Genomic DNA, 20,259 nt, shown 5'->3' with positions numbered 1-20,259 from the left:
TCTTCTCCGCAGAGGAGTAATCGGTTTTCCTTTCTTCGGGGCCACTTGAGGGTAACCCCTCATCCTCTACCCACTGTTCCCTTGATAAGGGGGTCTAAGGTGGGGGAGGGAAATCCAACATGCCCCCTATCCTTTTTTGCAAGATGCTTCGGTTGGCCAACTATTTAACCACAGGGTCCTACGCATGTGTTTTAACACAAGTGCAAGGCAAGACGCTTGGTGGATAGAGTCTTTTATGGGCATCTATGGCAAAACATAGCTCCTTTGGTAGTTCGGCTAACTTACGGGCCTGTTGTGCAAGGACCTCTGAACTGGTCCTTTAGAGACTGACAGATGCCTATTGCAGTGACTGCAGGCTGAGAAACGGCACCTGCCAGGAAAAAGAGGATTTTAACAAAAATTCCAACTTCTTATCTATTGGATCCTTAAACATTTGTGCATTGTCTACTGGACAAGTTACATTTTTATTGGTGCTGGAAATCGCAGCGTCTACTGCTGGTACTTTCCATCTTTTGTGAATTTCTCCTCCATGGGATAGCAAACTGAGAAACTCTTTGGAGGGAGACAAACGCTTATCCCATTCAGCATAAATAACCTTTTCTAGTAATGCATGAAAAGGCTGTAAAGGTTTTAAAGAACCCAAGGAAGGGACCAAACTTTCAGCTCTGTTAGGGGTAGCATGAAAGTGGAACGAGCCATCTCCATAAGAGTTCATACCATCAAATTATCAGATTGCAAGGCTGCATAAGGTTCATCAACTGTTTCCTCCGCAGAGGAAAAATCGGCTTGTTTTTCCACGTGATTGCCTGAAGGTAATACCTCATCCTGTGTCCACTGTTTCCTTGGTAAAGGGTTTGGATTGGGAGAGGGGGATCTAGCATGCTTCATATCTCCTTGGATGGAGGATGCGATTAAAGCCGCTAATCTTCCTTATAAGCCCTGCAGGGCAGAGGAAAAAGCATCTTCATTCACGTATACAGGAGCTGAAGTGTGAAAAGCAGTTGCACCAATCGGCTCCAAAAACTCACCCTGGCTTGCCATATCTGGTAGCTCAGAAGAGGATGACCGTGTGGAGTCATGACTGGAGTTCCCAGCGCCTGAGGGTGGAACTTTTGGTGCCTTAGTAATAACCTTGGAAGCCATAGTGCTAAGCACAAAAGCAGAGGCACTCTAAGAAATGTTCTATTTGCTGAGCAATAGAAAGAAAAAAACGACAGCATAGATTGATCTGATGCTAAACAATAATGTATTTTCCTGTACTGGAAATGCCTATGTACACCCCTCATGTACTCCAGCGCTCCTGTGTCAGCTCTTGCTTTAGCTGCTCTGGTAGACACATTTAGTTTATAAGAGCATCAGCTTTTAAGCCCTCTCAGTTGTAAACCTGATTGCCTGTGCTTTCACAAGGACGCTGAGTTCGCACGCGATGCTGACCGCTTTAGCCATGCTCCTTCCCTCGACCCACCCTCCTCCTCCTCGTTTCAAAAGTAAAAACCTCAGCCCATGCGCGGACCACAGAATTTGGGTCTTCGACACAGACCAGGAGGAGGAGAGGAGGCTGCAGCCGCCATGCGGCGGGACGGCCGGGCAGGGGGGGTACTTAGCAGTTTGTGAATCAGCGGTTTTAGGGCTGGTCACACTGCAATGAGCTTAGATCACCCAAAACTGTTTACAAGGTATAATATGTACATGTACCCCCAGCCACTCAGCTTTCCCCAATTGGGGGGAGAGAAAATAAAGAACCCCCTCCAGCTGCTAGGACACAAGCTGTTGTAGTACAGATTGAAAGGGTAAGTGTATTCTTACTCCCTCTAGAGGAGACTTTAAAGCATTTCAATTTTACATATGAAAGAAAAGGCATAGCTGGACTTTGCAGCTCCTAAGCTTTTCTCTTACCTTTTCCTTGCTGCAGGATACTGCTGAAAAAAGACATATCCATACTTCACCGATCATGATGGGCAGGGTAGTTAAACCTTCAAAGATCGTATCCCTTTAATAGGGGTTCCACTTCTTTGGACCTGTATAGCACCCTCCAGACAACTTTAGGTAATGTAGAAAGACCAAAAAGAGTCCTGGTTCCTAGGGTCCAGTCTTCAAAGAAAAGAGTTACAGGCAAAACCCTGTTCTTCTATGTGAGGCCCGGGTACCATCCTGTGGCCACAGTGGTGTGGATGGATCTGGTTGTGGAGGCTTTTTAAATCCAGCATGGATCCCTCCTGGAGCTCCTCAGAGCATATCTTCACTCGTGATCAACACCTTAGACTCGTGACCAGCACCTGGCGAAAAAACTGATGTGCTCCTGGTAGGAGGAGGGGTTATATAGGGAATGAACTTCCTTGATTGGGTATACCAGTGTCAACACTTGAAGGTGGCCTATAACCCATGAAGTAATTACTTAGGCTCTGTGTCCCATGATGTACAATAAAGAAAAAGTCATGTGCAGGGAGGAAAGTACTTCCTCTGCAAGCTGCCCTTCCAATGTTAATGGCATATGGCCGGGTATAGTTCAGGAGAGATGGGGGGGGGGGGGGGGGTGTCACATGCTCACTAACACCCTTTTTCCTGCCTAGCCAGGCTAAATGCCTGGATAAGGGTATGGTGTTTTAATGATATACAAGAAGTCCATACAGTATTAACATATGGAAAACATCATTAGTTGCACAAATAACATGCCTTCTAATACCAATCTGCATTACATCAATATATGATTTTTTTTATCTTGCAATATCAAATAAATGAAAAAGCTCAATTTTTCTTCCAGTTGTTAATAATAGTCATTGATTTACTGCTTCAATGGAGACTGCTTTGATAAGTGCTGGTTCATACCAAAACGAGGTCCGAGAAACCTACCTTCTATGCGCGTTTATAGTACTGCGTACTGAATGCACTGGGTGTGTGATCTGCTGTTGGTATCAATAGATTCCTAACAACACCCCAAACAGATCACAAATGCAGTGCATTTGCCTGTAAAAGATTGCATGGCACAGCAGTCAAATTCAATCTGGTTGCAGTGCGTTTTTTCAAAGAAGCCCATGCACCTCTTTTGGAGTAATCCAGTGCAATATCAGCCTATTCAAATGAATGGCTAAAAATGGCATCGTACTGAACCCCGATTCCTGGTGTGAACCAAAACTAAAACCCCCTTTTTAACCAAAATTACTCAAATGGAAAGAGTTACTATAAGACTGCAGCTGTGCATTCCTACAATACATTTTATAACAGTTTTTCTACAATATTTTCTGTGAATATTAGACTTCATGCATCACAAGTATGATTTCTAACCTGCATTAGGAAAAGTATATGTACAAGCTGATTTGTTTTATCGACAATACCAACACTTTTAGCAAATGTTCTATAATATGTTGTTAAATTTGAACTTCAGACAAACCGACAAAATACACAGTTGAAAAACATACGGGGAGTTATACAAGTGGGAGGAGTGTCCCAATCAAAAGAACCCGACACCATCCCCTTTAGATCCTTATAAACAAAAAATAGGAAAAATAAACCCCAAGTCTCTGATAGGGGAGCCTGGAGTAGGGGGATGTTAGAGTATCACACAAAATAGAAATTATATTTAATCACCGGGCTCAATATTTTGTATCCTATATACTCATGTGGAACCAATTTTGATAGGGACAATTGTGTTTTAAATATTAATGAAGATGTATTGTTTCTTTTTAAATATCACTTATATTTCGTGTATTGTGTGACATTCGAACATCCTCCTACTCCAGGCTCCCTTGTTGGAGATTTGGTTTTTTTTTGCTGTCCATCTATTTCCAAATTACATAGCCCTGTCAAAAAACGGACCTGATTTTTCTACTGCATTTAAGCAGTTACCATCCTCACCTCTAGCTTGTGACTAGAGAGTGAAGGAGCAGCAGTATACCGATGTTGGGGAGGAGGGGTGTGTTGCGCTTCCTAAATACCAACAAAACGCTTACAATAAATATAAATCACATAGTATATAAAAAAACTTAAATCACATAGTATAAAAAAAACTTATAAATAATTCTTAAAGTGTTCAGTGAGCAGTGCTTAAAGCTTAAAGGGTGTATTACATTGAACAACTAATGTATAGTGTTCATATGTATTATTCCTGTGTCTTAAAATAAGCAGAAACAGTGCTTAAGACCATAAAGTGCATGAATTAAAGTTAAATAGACATCTGTGATATCAATGCAGCAAAATAATAGAAAGGATATATGTGATAATTTAAGTGATCAAAAAGCATATAAACACATAAAATCGGTGATCTAAAATGTGTAGAACAAATAAACACATAAAATCGGTGATTTAAAATGTGTAGAACAAACGAAGGAATGTCTCAATTACATTCCTTAAAAAAATATAAAAAGTAGCAGCAAAAAACGTGAATTTCAATCAAGTGTCCCATACACAGTTCAATCATGCAATTTTCCGATGTGATTTCACAGCCGCAGAAAAATCTGAAGATCTGAACGATTTCCTTAGGTACAGACGTCACTTCCGTTCTCCTACGCGTTACGTCTCGTAAGGACTTCAACTGGGAGTCTTCAACTGGGATCCCAGTTGAAGTCCTTACGAGACGTAACGCGTAGGAGAACGGAAGTGACGTCTGTACCTAAGGAAATCGTTCAGATCTGTTAAGCTGTGTGCTCGTTTACTCGTTCCTTTATGTGAGTAATTTTAGCTATTTCAATAAAATATTTGACTAAAATACTACACCATGGAGGCTCTCCTTTACTTGTTGTTTTGAGCATTGCTACACTGGCCATAACTACAAGGGTGAACTGCACCGTTAGAAGCTCCCATCCACAGCCCTGCTGACCCCCCTGAGTCTTCCCTGCAATATTTGCTGTTTTGCTGCATACCTTGCAGCTGCAAGGTAATTGTTTAATATAACCAGCACTGGCACGGAACACCGTTGGAGGAGAGTTGCCTCGGCACATTGCACTTTTTCTGCGGCTGTGAAATCACATCGGAAAATTGCATGATTGAACTGTGTATGGGACACTTGATTGAAATTCACGTTTTTTGCTGCTACTTTTTATATTTTTTTAAGGAATGTAATTGAGACATTCCTTCGTTTGTTCTACACATTTTAAATCACCGATTTTATGTGTTTATTTGTTCTACACATTTTAGATCACCGATTTTATGTGTTTATATGCTTTTTGATCACTTAAATTATCACATATATCCTTTCTATTATTTTGCTGCATTGATATCACAGATGTCTATTTAACTTTAATTCATGCACTTTATGGTCTTAAGCACTGTTTCTGCTTATTTTAAGACACAGGAATAATACATATGAACACTATACATTAGTTGTTCAATGTAATACACCCTTTAAGCTTTAAGCACTGCTCACTGAACACTTTAAGAATTATTTATAAGTTTTTTTATACTATGTGATTTAAGTTTTTTTATATACTATGTGATTTATATTTATTGTAAGCGTTTTGTTGGTATTTAGGAAGCGCAACACACCCCTCCTCCCCTGCTTTTTGTCTTTAATATTGAGAGTTCACTCATAGAGTGTTTGCTGCTCCTGCTAGAACATTCCTTTTGCTATCTTCCATTTTTTTGTCATAGAGCGCAGGAGCCCCTTTTGTACACAGTATACCGATGTTATCATCTCTCTTCCCCTGTAAGCACAGACTGGTTCAAACTACCAGTCTCCCTTTTCCCAATCTATTGCACAGGAGATTACAATAGGTTGATACCAAAATAGATTCAAATAATTACTATATTGGCATTTAAAATGACATTAACCTTTTAGTAACATTATACTTTCAAAGATTTGTTTCCTCCAGTTAGTTTTAGATCATGTCCCTGTGTTATAACATGGTATATAAAGAGTGCTGACTGGCATGAGATTCTTCAAGGGAACATTGTTCTGTTTTATTTTTACAGCAAGCCATCAGCCTAAAGATTTAATAAATAATGTTACTGTACCTGAAGTGCTTCTTGAATGGGTTTCAGCAAACTTTTTACATACAGCAGACAAGAATTCATTGACTTGTCGGAGAGACAAAGAATTGTGCAAAGTCTCCAGTGGATAAATAGTTGGAACCATAGAGCACCCCTCAAAACCTGTCAAAATCAAAAACACTAAAATATTAACACATACATTTATACCAACAGAAAATAAAGTATATTCCATTTATAAAATTAAAAGGTAAACATTTTTTTTAAAATAGAATGCTAAAATTAAAATCCACACCAGGAAAAAAAAAGGTTGAATTTGACTGTTCGATGTCAGTAGCACCTCCAATTTAATTTTTATATAGTGTCATCAGAGTGATAAAAATCACTGTATGCTATTATGTTTATAGCTCGCTCCCACCATTGGAATGAAATACCTTAAAGTAATGGCTTATTTTAAAACAAAATATCAGATATTAATAATTAACTAAAGATATTATATTGACTTGTAAACTAAGAAAAATCCTTTTTGTCTTTTCTATACCAACAGACTACTGAATCAGGCAAAAAAAAAAACACAAGACAGAAAATATGATTAAATCCTCACCTTTGGACTATTTGGGTATTACCTTAGCTTTTCACATTGTACACATTTTTGCATCCAGCTTAACCTTTGGTGAAGCCTCCAATCCATCACCAGCCTAAACACTAGGAATGGACTACTCCCTCAACAGCTACTGCTTACTAAAGAGGAAGTTTGTTAAGGCTAGTATACAATTGCCTCAAGCAGAACGATCATCTGATACAGAAACTCTGGTATACTACAGAGAACCTTTGAGAGGTAGTATATTAAAAAATGAAATATTTATAGGTGAAAGATCTTCTCTGTTAATACTAGGAAAGCTAAAGAAGAAAGTTTAACATGAAATTACTGGAAAAAAAGTTAAAGATGTTAAATTCCACTGAAAAGGGAATTTTTAATTTTGCATGGAGTGGGTTGGGCCTCAATTGCTCACTGGGCCCTCCTTTCTGAACAAGAGGTTCTTGTCTTGCTGCTCACAACCAACATGTGTATTATCTTATATTCTTTTGGAGTATATACAGTAAATGGTCTGCTACTCTTGTTGCATTAAAAGACATACTACCCAACATTAATGAATCTGCTTACCTGGAGGTGGCACATCTTATTGCAAACAGATCAACCTTATTCAAATCTGACACATATTTCAACAGCTCCATAAGGATTTAAATACCATTGCCAATGTAATTCTACAGTACATGCTCCTCTAAATGAATAATGCATATATATGGCCACACTAACAGATATATCAACATTCTCCAAGGGTGAATTTTTTGAAGACACACAGATGAACCTCTTTATCTTCATCAATGCTTTCCTTAAGGAGATCCAGCTATCATTCCTATCATACATGCACTTGACTCAACCGGTACCTCAGATCTTGGCAGGTCCCATTATTACCAAATACATACAAACATAAGTCCTCAGAGGTGTCTTGTTATATTGGTGGGTGTTTTATTTAAATCACATGGTATGCAGCCAGTTTCAAAAGTGGAAGATGCCACACCACAGCCAAATCCTTTGTTTTCTTCTCAGTTAGCTTTATTTCACAGAAGACAATGCACTGCAAACAATGCTGCCAGCCAGAGCCTGCATCTCCAATGCATCATTCAGATCTTGCAAGACACCTTTGAGGAGTCCTCATATTTGTATGTATTTGATCTTCCGTGGGTGCTAAATATATTCTTAAAAATGGGAATAATTAGGATACTATTGCTGACCTTCCTTTTGAAAAAGGAGCTTTGATGAACTGGCAGGAGAATCACCAGGTATTTATGAACTAGTAATCTATCTTACAGAAAACATCACCACAGATATCATATTATACTTTCTGACTTAATTTTGAATCACTAAATTATGTTTTTGTTTTTTGATGCCAGAGGAAGCTGGACCATGGACTTTTTAAGAAATAAAACCGCAATGCCAGACTCTGTTTCTTTCAGTATGCTTCCCAAGCTTGCTTAAGTGAATTGGAAGGTATATAGGCTCATATTTACTCAATGCCTACTATGACTAAGTGAGGGATAATCCACCATCCACCGGGGTAGGCCAGTTGGGTGAAGTCCTGCACCATTCAAAATGAAGAAAATCTGTTTACAGCAGAGCTGCAAAGGACTAATCAAATCACATGAAAAAGGTATACTGCATTTTATTTTTTTATTTTTTACACATTGACCATACTTAACCCTCAAAACATTACCATACCCAAAGCACTGTGTATGTAAGGTATGGAACTTACATAGCAAAAACCTAAGTAACAACGTTTTTTTTGTCTTGTACCTACAGAAGACAAGCTGGACCATATAAATATCAGACCAGTACAGGGAAGCTTTTTAAATTTGAAATACAATTCTTTAAATGAATTCCCTGCTTACAATTAAGGAAGCAAATACTACATATTAACCACTTAAGGACCGCCGTATTGCCATTGTACGTCAGCACAATGGCACAGGCAGGCACAATCACGTACATCTACGTGATTGCCTTCCAGCGGGTGGGGGGTCCGATCGGACCCCCTCCCGCTGTTTACGGCGGTCCGATTCGGTCCAGGAGCGCTCCGTGATGAGGGGATGGCCGTTGGTTTTCGGCCACCCCCTCTGGATCGCTCCTGGCCAATGAGAAGCTTCCTCCCCTGTGTATTGTTTACACAGGAAGGAGGAAGTGATGTCATTCTCCTCGGGGCGGTCTTTTTGACCGGACTACGAGGAGAAGAGTAAAAGTAAGTGTGCACCAACACTACACTGACATGTAGGTACACACAGGCACACAAACCCCCCCCCCGATCCCCCCCCCGCCCCCCCCAGTCACAGTGTCACTGATTGCATTGATCATTTCTTTACTGATCAATGCATTCAGTGTCAGTTGTGACAGTAAAAACTGTCAGGACAGTTAGTGTTAGGTCCAGGGTAGCCCCCTATCACCCCCCAATAAAGATTTAACCCCCTGATTGCCCCTAGAGTTAACCCTTTCACCCCCTTTTGCCAGTGTCACTAAGCGATCATTTTTCTGATCGCTGCATGTGTCGCTAGGTAGCTAGTTATTTTTTTAGGTTCACCGCCAGGTTTTTATATCGCTAGGTACCCCGATATACTACCCAATAATGGTTTTAACCCCCAGATTGCCGCTAGTTAACCCTTTCACCCCCTTTTGCCAGTGTCACTAAGCGATCGTTTTTCTGATCGCTGCATTAGTGTCGCTACAGTCACTAGGTAGCTAGTTATTTTTTTAGGTTCACCGCCAGGTTTTTATAGCGCTAGGTACCCCGATATACTACCCAATAATGGTTTTAACCCCCTGATTGCCGCTAGTTAACCCTTTCACCCCCTTTTGCCAGTGTCACTAAGCGATCATTTTTCTGATCGCTGCATGTGTCGCTAGGTAGCTAGTTATTTTTTTAGGTTCACCGCCAGGTTTTTATATCGCTAGGTACCCCGATATACTACCCAATAATGGTTTTAACCCCCTGATTGCCGCTAGTTAACCCTTTCACCCCCTTTTGCCAGTGTCACTAAGCGATCATTTTTCTGATCGCTGCATTAGTGTCGCTACAGTCGCTAGGTAGCTAGTTATTTTTTTAGGTTCACCGCCAGGTTTTTATAGCGCTAGGTACCCCGATATACTACCCAATAATGGTTTTAACCCCCTGATTTCCGCTAGTTAACCCTTTCACCCCCTTTTGCCAGTGTCACTAAGCGATAATTTTTCTGAACGCTGCATCAGTGTCGCTAGTGTCGCTAGGTAGCTAGTTATTTTTTTAGGTTCACCGCCAGGTTTTTATAGCGCTAGGTACCCCGATATACTACCCAATAATGGTTTTAACCCCAGGATTGCTGCTAGTTAACCCTTTCACCCCCTTTCACCAGCGATCACAGTATAAGTGTCACTGGTGACGCTGGTTAGCCAGTTCGTTATTTAGGTTCCCCGTCAGGTTTTTATATAGCGCCAGGGACCCCCATATACTACCTAATAAAAATTTGAACCCTCTGATTGCCCCTAGTTAACCCTTTCACCACTGATCACCGTATAAGTGTTACGGGTGACTCTGGTTAGTTTGTTTTTTATAGCATTTTATATTCAAATCCGGAAGGCAGTGCTTGGTTTTCGGGGTCCCGTACGTGGCTAGGCTCCCAAAAAGTCCCCCACATGTGGTATCCCCGTACTCGGGAGAAGCAGCAGAATTTATTTTGGGGTGTAATTTGACTTCTGCCCATAGCATGTGTGAGCAATATATCATTTAGTGACAACTTTGTGCAAAAAAAAAAAAAAAAAGTTTGTAATATTCCCGCAACTTTTGGCAAAATATAAAATATTCCATGGACTCAACATGCCTCTCAGTAAATAGCTTGGGGTGTCTACTTTCCAAAATGGGGTCATTTGGGGGGGTTTTGTGCTGTTTTGGCATTTTATGGCCTTCGAAACTGTGATAGGTAGTGAGGAGTTAAATCAAAAATTTGCACCCTTAGAAATCCTGAAGGTGGTGATTGGTTTTCGGGGTGCCGTGCGCGACTAGACTCCCAAAAAGTCCCACACATGTGGTATCCCCGTACTCGGGAGAAGCAGCAGAATGTATTTTGGGGTGTCATTTCACATATGCCCATAGCATGTGTGAGCAATATATCATTTAGTGACAACTTGGTGCAAAAAAAAAAAAAGTTTGTAATATTCCCGCAACTTGTGGCAAAATATAAAATATTCCATGGACTCAACATGCCTCTCAGTAAATAGCTTGGGGTGTCTACTTTCCAAAATGGGGTCATTTTGGGGGGTTTTGTGCTATTTTGGCATTTTATGGCCTTCGAAACTGTGATAGGTAGTGAGGAGTTAAATCAAAAATTTGCACCCTTAGAAATCCTGAAGGTGGTGATTGGTTTTCGGGGTGCCGTGCGCGACTAGACTCCCAAAAAGTCCCACACACGTGGTATCCCCATACTCGGGAGAAGTAGCGGAATATATTTTGGGGTGCAATTCCACATATAACCATGGCATGTGTGAGCAATATATCATTTAGTGACAACTTTTTGTAAAAAAAATTTTTTTTTTTGTCATTATTCAATCCCTTAGGACAAAAAAAATAAATATTCAATGGGCTCAACATACCCATCAGCAATTTCCTTGGGGTGTCTACTTTCCAAAATGGGGTCATTTGGGGGGGATTTGTACTGCCCTGCCATTTTAGCACCTCAAGAAATGAGATCGGCAGTCATAAATTAAAAGCTGTGTAAATTCCAGAAAATGTACTCTAGTTTGTAGACGCTATAACTTTTGCGCAAACCAAAAAATATACGCTTATTGACATTTTTTTTACTAAAGACATGTGGCTGAATAAATTTTGCCCTCAATGTATGACTAAAATTTAGTTTATTCGATTTTTCTTATAACAAAAAGAAGAAAATATCTTTTTTTTTCAAAATTTTCGCTCTTTTTCCATTTATATCGCAAAAAAAAAAATCGCAGAGGCAATCAAATACCATCAAAAGAAAGCTCTATTTGTGGGAAGAAAAGGACGCAAATTTCGTTTGGGTGCAATATTGCATGACCGCGCAATTACCAGTTAAAGCAGCGCAGTGCGAAATTGCAAAAAGACCTCTGGTCCTTAAGGTGTTTATTGGTCCGGAGCTGAAGTGGTTAAAGAACTGTACTTAACACATTATATCTTCTATGCCGTCTACCTAGTCAGATGAACAATATATAATGTTTATATTATTTTAAATACTTACACAAAAGAAATTTAAATAATTAAATTTTTGGGCATTATGGTAAACCCCAGTAAAGTTCATAGCAACCTATCAGAATAAATCTTCTTATTTGTAGCACACTGAAACCTATGAGTTGTCATTAAGACTAAACTAAACAGCAGACTGATAATAGGCAGTTCATTTAAGATAATTAAATTGTGATAACACTGCAAACTGCAATAAACCAAAACACTATATATGGGAGCAGTGCTTATAATTGTCCATCCAAAATGCTGAAAAATTAACAAAAAGTCAGTTTGTAAGCAAGAAGTGTTCAAATGTCCAAAAGGCCACATTTGGTGACTGTTTTTCCATGAGGTGATGTCACAGTAGTGATTGTTATTTCAAGAAGCAAACCTCTACATTTTATCACATTTGGACACTTGTTTACAAAAGGATTTTTTTTGTTCACATTCAGCATGTTGGATGGATAGTTACAAGTGCTGTTCTCATATATAGTGTTTTGAGTTAATTTAAGATAAAATAGCTCTCAAGCAGGCTATATTGTGTTCAGATGGTCATGGTCCCCATATTATGATGGAAGGAGAGATGTTTACTAGAAGAACCTGTAATTGGGCTGACATAGCAAATTTACTAGAAAAGTAAAACATACTATGGATTTTTACAAAAAATAAAATCATCAACTACACTACTAACTCTTAAGTGAAAAAGTACCCACTGCCATTAGATGATCACTGCCTGATCAGGTTTGAAAAATTTAATGTCAGGTGACAAACAGGATGGGAGGTAGCACAGACTCGCCACACTAGCAGATAAAAGGCAAAAGGCCATCACCTGGGTTGATGATGGCTTGGCATGGAATGATACACAATGAAATATGCAACTCCAAATGATACAGCAGCCAGAACTTTTGTTTTGGATAGAACAGGGTCGTGTTGGTACCTTCTGTCAGTTTTTATTGTCAAGATTTTTCTTACTTCTTCTCCTGATGACCAGACAGTAAGATGAAGTTCTCCCAATAGAAACATGACAGAAGATCTAAAAACATGGCAACTACCTTAAAGTGGTTGTAAACCCTTACAAACCACTTTGACCTACAGGTAAGCCTAGATTAAGGCTTACCTGTAGGTCCAAGAAATATCTCCTAAACCTATACGGTTTAGGAGATATTTGCCCGAAGACAGGCACCGCTGTGTACGGCGCATGCGCCGTAGACAGCGGCGCGCAGGCGCACTGAGCGCTGCATTTCCAATAATGGAGCTGCCACGCGTGTCGGCTCCCGTGCCCATGCGCGGGAGTGACGTCATCGCGGCTCCGCCGAATGATAGCGGCGGAGCTGCGATACCCCACCGAGAAGATGGATGCGGCGGACTACAGGGGACAGCGGTGACTTCGCTGGCTCCTGTGTCAGGTAAGTGACACATAATGGGCTACTATGCGATGCATAGTAGTCCATTATGCTTTGCCTTTGCAGGGAATGAAAGAGGAAGTAAACTAATCAGGGTTTACTTCCTCTTTAAAAGGAGAAGTCCTGCCTGTGCTCGTTTGGCTGGGCTTCTCCTATTAGTCACAGGAGTGCAATTCATTTTGCACTCCTTTGACCTGTTTTCAGCAGAGAGCGGTATGAAGTCCACTCTCTGCTGACGTCACTGGAATTAGTCAAGTCACTGCATCATCACGACAATAAAGTCTGGATCCGCCAGGTGCCTGGACTGATGCTAGTCTCCACCTCTCAGTGGCTCTTTGCTCGGGGAGCTGAGATAACTGAGCCATTGGTGGCGTTTGCTCGGTTCTAAGTGCAGAGGTGGCGGGGGACCGATGCTGCATCCACCTAGGTAAGTGGGATTATGGGGGAAAAAAATCCCATACTTCTCTTAACTACTTTGCCATTGAACCCAGCTGAAGATACTGACCAAAGAGGATGAGCTTACATAAATTATTATTGATGTTCTTTTGTTTCATATGCTCTAATATTTTCTTTTAGTGTTTTATGTTAGTATTCCTATTTTCTTGGGAAATGTATAAGACCCTTGTTTATTTAAGCAGTGTGTTTATTTTTAATAGCTAACCTTATTATTGTACCATCACCATTAACTATATAAGAGCTTTGATAGATTAGTTTATCATAAGTATAGAGACTTCAATACCTATTTATAATAAATAGGGGGATCCATAACCCAAGAATATTTATTTCATTTGGGACTTAGGAGTGTGGAATTTATTTCTATTTTTTGTCTTTCCTATAAGCTTAAGGAGTCCTCTCTTCAAGAGACCCAGAACTGAAAGCAAATCTCTACTGTGGACAAGATTCGGGCTGGTTCGCAAATTCTAAAGCCCTGCTTAAATGGTAAAAAACCTGTATAAATCAAAAGTTCACAGTAGCCTTGCCTTAGAGCAAACAATTTACCTTTTCAATGTCAGCACATTACTATACGTTGTAAGCCTATTTGCCTAGCCTTTTCAACTAGCCTGTCATTTGGGCCTAACCTGTAAAAGTAACTAAAGAACAAATTCTCAGCACATTGTGTTACGCTAATGGGAGCCTTGAAATGTAGACATGAGACATGCACAAACATTCCTGAATATAAAAAGAAGTTTTGAAAACAAATGACCAATATAGCTACTTCTGGTTTGCATTATGCACCATATTATTCTTCTATGCACCACACAACTGACTGCACACGTACTGTTTATCTGGTCTTCATTTGTTTGCAGTGATGAAACACACATTTATATGGAGTATTAACGTTTTACCAATAAACACAATGACCAACATACGCACAAACTGAATCCAAAAAGAAAAACAAAAACAAATTCACAGATGATTGAGTAAGATCAACTGCAGTAACAAACAGTAGATGAAATATGTAAAATCATCAGTACGATGTAGAAAAAAAAAAAAAATGATTTGCAAGTACATCACAACATACAGAAACTCTATTCATTTTTCATAATGTCATGCTTTTTGCACATGCAACTGGTCTACACTTTAGGTAGCAAAGTCATCATAAGCAAATAAGTGCTCCAAAGTCCTTTACCTATGATTCAAAATGCAGACAAATGCTGACATGCATACAAACAATGACGTTTCTTCAACTGCAAATTTTGGGAAAACAGAGTTATTGCTTTCAAATGTCAGAAAATCTAGTGATTGTGACTGCAAATTTGCCCCATAATCTCAACATGATGCCATTGTATGAGTTTATGTGTCTAACTATCTAGGAGAATGCTGGCAAGCAATCTTTGGGAACTCCAAAATGCCAGCTACAATTTTGGCTGCCTTGCACCTTGGATTTGTTCAGTCTGGTGTACACGTGCTTTTATAAGACTGAAACTTGCATTTCCTTAACTGCTGGAGGCATACTGTATTGTAGGTTTCCTGCCAATATCTTTAAACATAAATTACCTCTCTAATAAAGATTTTTTTATAGTGGGTAATTTTTTATGATAAAAAAAGATTTGAGTGAAAAGTATGTTGTTTTCCTACAGAAAAGAAATACCGTATATACTCGAGTATAAGCCGAGATTTTCAGCCTCTTTTTTGAGGCTGAAAGTGCCCCCCTCGGCTTATACTCGAGTCATCGCTGTCTGCCCGCTCGATCAGCGTGTCGAGCAGACAGACAGCGGCCATTCTATAATTCAAAAGCCGCGCCTCCGGCTCCGCCTTCGCCTGTGATAGGCGGAACACTGAATTTCCCAGCAGCCTGTGTTCCGCCTATCACGGACATCGTATCATCCTCGTACTACGGACGAGGATGATACGATGTCCGTGATAGGCGGAACACAGGCTGCTGGGAAATTCAGTGTTCCGCCTATCACAGGCGAAGGCGGCGGCGCAGCTTTTGAATTTTACAATGGCCGCCGAGGCGCCGACGAAGAGGGCACGGGACGGAGGCAAGGCAAGGCAAGGCACGGCACGGGACGGGACGGAGGCAAGGCACGGCGGCAAGGCACGGCACGGGACGGAGGCAAGGCACGGGACGGAGGCTCGGGACAAAGGCTCGGGACACAGGTAGGCTGGACACACACACACACACACACACACACACACAGGGATGGATGGATGGATGGAGACACACACACACAGGGATGGATGGATGGAGACACACACACACAGGGATGGATGGATGGATGGATGGAGACACACACACACAGGGATGGATGGATGGATGGACACACACACACACAGGGATGGATGGACGGACACACAGGGATGGACGGACACACAGGGATGGACGGACACACAGGGATGGACGGACACACACACAGGGATGGACAGGCATGTCTCACCCTCGGCTTATACACGAGTCAATAAGTTTGCCAGTTTTTTTGGGGGTAAATTGGGGGCCTCGGCTTATATTCGGGTCGGCCTATACTCGAGTATATACGGTAATTAAAAACATTATTTAGGTAAGGAATATGATGATATGCATGCGGTAAGAGACAGTAAAACTCCCACATTCAAGCTAAAAGGCAAGCCAGTCAATGTTTTACTAAATGCAAGAAACATTGCACTAAAATCAGAAAGTTCACTAAACTTCCCTTAAAGCTGAAATAAGTACTAAATGAATATGGTCTAAATACAAGGGGGATTTGTATGATTATTTTCATTGTGGTATTATTTGTGTATTTGTTCCATAACTGTAGTAATCTAGCAAATACCAACTATACTTTGCCTGTGTGCAGGAGCTTTCTGTAATAAAGACCACTCACTTGCTTTCTGGTCTTGTATCCAGCCCTTGGCTTTTTGTATCACTGCAAAGAACCTGTTGTGTGTTTAGAGATTCCTCTCCTGCATCAAAAGCAGGGGTTTAAGATAACCAATTTTTTGACAAAATAGACTGGAATGGGACTAATGATCTACACAGGGCTGTCTAATATTGATTGGACCCTGGGCAAAAATTTTCTTAGGGCCCCCCTCCCCCCATGCAATTTCGTTCTCCACCTTCTCTGAGACATAAAATAAATAGCAGCTAGACTTAAAATCAGTTTACTGTATCAGATCAGGCAGCAATTGCGATTGGTTGTCAGAGGTTACAGCATATCATTACTGCTTACTGACTGGTTGCTAGAGGTTACAGCACTCCTTAAGGCTCCCTGATTAGTTGATAGAGGTTACAGCACATTTCTGCTTGTTGATTGGCTGCTAGAGATTGCTGTACAGTAATACTGCTCACTGGTTGCTATAGGTTACAGCACATCTTCTCCTCACTGCAGGGGGGCATGGTATACCTATGAATGCTGCCTTTATTTACATATCAATGCAGTTGGCCTCATCTATTTACATATGCATGTCGCTGCTATTTACATATGAATGCCAGTATTTACATGTAAACACAGATCTGCAGGTGAGTCATCTGTACACAACAATAGGGCAGAGCTGGGCAGCATTAGTAACAGCACAGGACTAAAACTTCAAGGGACAAGGCAATGTAAACTGGGACAGTTGGCAAGTATGAGGCAGCTGCTTTGGGCCCCACAACAATGACAGGGCCCAGGGCAGCTCCCCCTTTTGCCCTGCCTTAAAGACGGCCCTGGATGTACAGCAATGCCTGGAACCACAAAGCAGGTAGTCAGTAATACTTGCGTTTATCTAAAGATTTACTTTTCAATGTTGATTGCAGTATACATTAAATATACGGCCAAAGTTATTTCAGAGCTGGGGTTTCCTTGCTCTAGGACTGTAAATGTTAATTTTGTGATTGTTCTGGAAGCCTATAAGGATCAATGGCACTATAAACATTCCCAAATCAAATAACTTAGAGGTACCTATAAAACAGATGATTACAATTTTTTTGGGACCAAAACTATCTGCTTATTTTCTCCCTTGTGCTGCATCTACAAGAACTAATTTAGTGATGAAAATCAGCCTCGGGACTGTTGCAAAACTTAGCAGAGCTAAGGGGTACATGCGCAGAAAGGTTCAATCGCCACATTTTTACGTAAATTGGGAACAGAAATGACATCTGTCCCAAACCTGCAATTGATCGACAGATTAGTAACTGTAAACAATAAGGCAGTTTTGATAAATGTCCCCCACAGTCCTTAAGAAAAGAAGAACCTGCAGAATTCAACACCCCAATTTACTTCCAGTTATGTTGATAATCTAAAAAACAGCTGGATCAAGAAGCGGTCATCTCATGTCTGTGGGTAATATAAAGCAGTGGTTCTCAACCTCAGTCCTCAAGTATATCCAACAGGCCATGTTTGCAAGTTTGCAAGTCAATGGTTTGGTATTTTATCTAAAAGAAATTCCCAAAACGTGGCCTGTTGGGGGTTCTTGAGGACCGAGGTTGTTGTCAGAACCACTGGTATAAAGCACTTCTAAGTGTAACCCTAAAACACCAAGCTAGGCTGTCCATCTATTTAAAATCATAAATTGGCCTATTTTTTTATCAAAATATATGATGAATTAACAAAATAATAATACCTACTATATTTCTGAATACATTTCTGACTTCTCTCTAAACTACAATTATTTACGAAGGGTAAAACCGATCCTTAAGCTGGCCATTAGAGTAGTGGTCTTCAACTCATTAACAGGCCAGGTTTGCAAGATAACTGAAATACATCACAGGTGATATCATTTGCTGCTCAGTGATTGTAGTATCTAGTCTGCATCTCCCCAAGGTAAAACATAAAACATGGCCTGTTAGTGGGCCCTGAGGACAGGGTTGATGACAGCTGCATTAGAAGACTGCTGAATGTTCAAGCACCATGCAACCACATTCAGGAATTTGTCTTGGCCACCATGTCCCTAAACACGAATAGTTGCTCTGTAGGCGGATTACAGTTATATCATGCTTTCCAACAATGTTACAGAACTTCCCCTTAATTAAAAATATGGGTTGAGTTGGTACAGTACATGTGGTTAAAAATCTAAAATGATTAAATAAAATGAAACCCCTAATTAAGACATTTTAATTGAACATATGCTAATATCACAGTGCATTTTTTCAGGTCTTGGAGAGACATCTTTGTTTGGATCTAGCCTAATGTTGGAAGCTAACAGTAAAGGATATTTAAACCCAAATCAAAAATGTAATGTATTGCAGTGTACCAGACCTTAGGTGTGGTGGCTGATCTAGTTTTCATTTTTCAGGCTAAAAACATTTTCAGCAGCTACAGAAAATGCCAGCTGATGCTACCAGAAATGCCTGGACACCTCCTGGACGTTGAATCAACAAACAATTCTATCTTCCTTTCCAAGATATTGTCTGTAAACTACTAATGCCTTTCCCATTGTGTAAATAAAGTAACAGGTGTTTGCAGTTCTGTCCTAAGGTGACAAGCGGTCTCACTCAATAGATACAATGGAGAGTGTAGCCACCCTAAGAATGTAAGTGTGCTAATCACAGGAAAACCAGTTTAAAATAAAGAGGAGAAAAGTCTGAAAAAAGAAAACTAATGCCGCCAATATGTCCAAGGAATGGTAACCTGAAATATAGGACATTGTAGTTTTGTATATACTTTTTTTTTAGCATTTAAGCCTATTAAAGTAATTTTTTTTTTTAGTTAAAAAGAACAAACATGTTATACTTACTCATTCTGTGCAGTGGATTTGCACAGAGCAGCCCCGATCACCCTCTTCTTTTGGCCTTCTGTGGTGCTCCTAACACCTCCCTCCTGTTAAGTGCCCCAACACCAAGCAGCTTGCTATGGGGGCACCCAAGCCGGGCCGCAGCTATTCAGACACGGAGCCATGGCCTGGCCCCACCTCTTTCTCTCATTGGCTGAATGATTTTGATTGACAGCAGCAGGAGCCAATGGCATCTGCGCTGCTGTCTTAGCCAATGAAGAGGGGAGCCCTAAGCAGCCTAGAGAATCCTACAACTTGGCTGGATCTAGATGAGGCTCAGGTGAGTATTAGAGGGGCGGGGGCTGCTGCACACAGAAGACTTTTTATCTTAATGCATAGAATGCATTAAGATAAAAAAACCTTCTGCCTTTACAATCAATTTAAATGCGACTCATTTGTAAATAGGTTTCCCATTCTTCTTGGTAGTAGCATAATAAATATATTCTATTTTGGGGGACAAAAAATACTTTATTTAGGTACTTTATTTAGGTAGTATTGTCTTGAAAATATAGCTTTCTATATATTTTTTCTATATAATCTATACTGATATATCAAAATGAAACACATAAGATTTTTGTCTAGTTTTACCAGGTTAATTTTAAAACAACTAATGTTATTGTAAATAAATGGTGCAAACTCTATCATGTGATTTGCCCTATTTAGAATTTCACTAAAATGGTGTTTCTGGTACAAAGCAAGGCATGTTATTTAAAAATGAATTCAAAGCTGAACTCAAGGAATTAAACTCAATAAAGTACAGGGGTGCCCCACTGCAAGGGTTAAAGACTTGTAAAGACTAAGGGTGCAGGGAAAACCATATTAGCTCATCTCTCTCTCCAGTACTGTTCTCTTCTGCCCAAAGCTCTGGACTTTGGGCAGTCCCTCAGCCTCATCACATACTGTTCAGGGCTATTAACCATGAATTGTATGCAAGGAGGCAAGCTTGTGACCAAGGCCCAAAATGCCTTTGAGAGGATGCTGCATGTTTC

General features: G+C 40.3%; 1 protein-coding gene across 26 annotated transcripts in view; it reads right to left on the bottom strand.

Annotated features, from left to right (window-relative positions):
* The window catches only part of PPIP5K1 (diphosphoinositol pentakisphosphate kinase 1), a 332,491-nt gene that overhangs the window by 14,134 nt on the left and 298,098 nt on the right, over positions 1-20,259 (bottom strand). For all 26 annotated transcript variants that reach the window (XM_077473361.1, XM_077473337.1, XM_077473343.1 and 23 more), the window contains one exon: positions 5,947-6,084. In XM_077473361.1, coding sequence (XP_077329487.1) covers positions 5,947-6,084 — 138 coding nt within the window. The remainder of the gene's footprint in view (positions 1-5,946; positions 6,085-20,259) is intronic.

Source organism: Lithobates pipiens, unplaced genomic scaffold (assembly GCF_037356315.1).
Source record: "Lithobates pipiens isolate NorthernLeopardFrog02 unplaced genomic scaffold, aLitPip1_a1.2 Scaffold_8, whole genome shotgun sequence".
NCBI classification, from domain to species: domain Eukaryota; kingdom Metazoa; phylum Chordata; class Amphibia; order Anura; family Ranidae; genus Lithobates; species Lithobates pipiens.
This window is presented reverse-complemented; position numbering and strand designations above follow the sequence as displayed.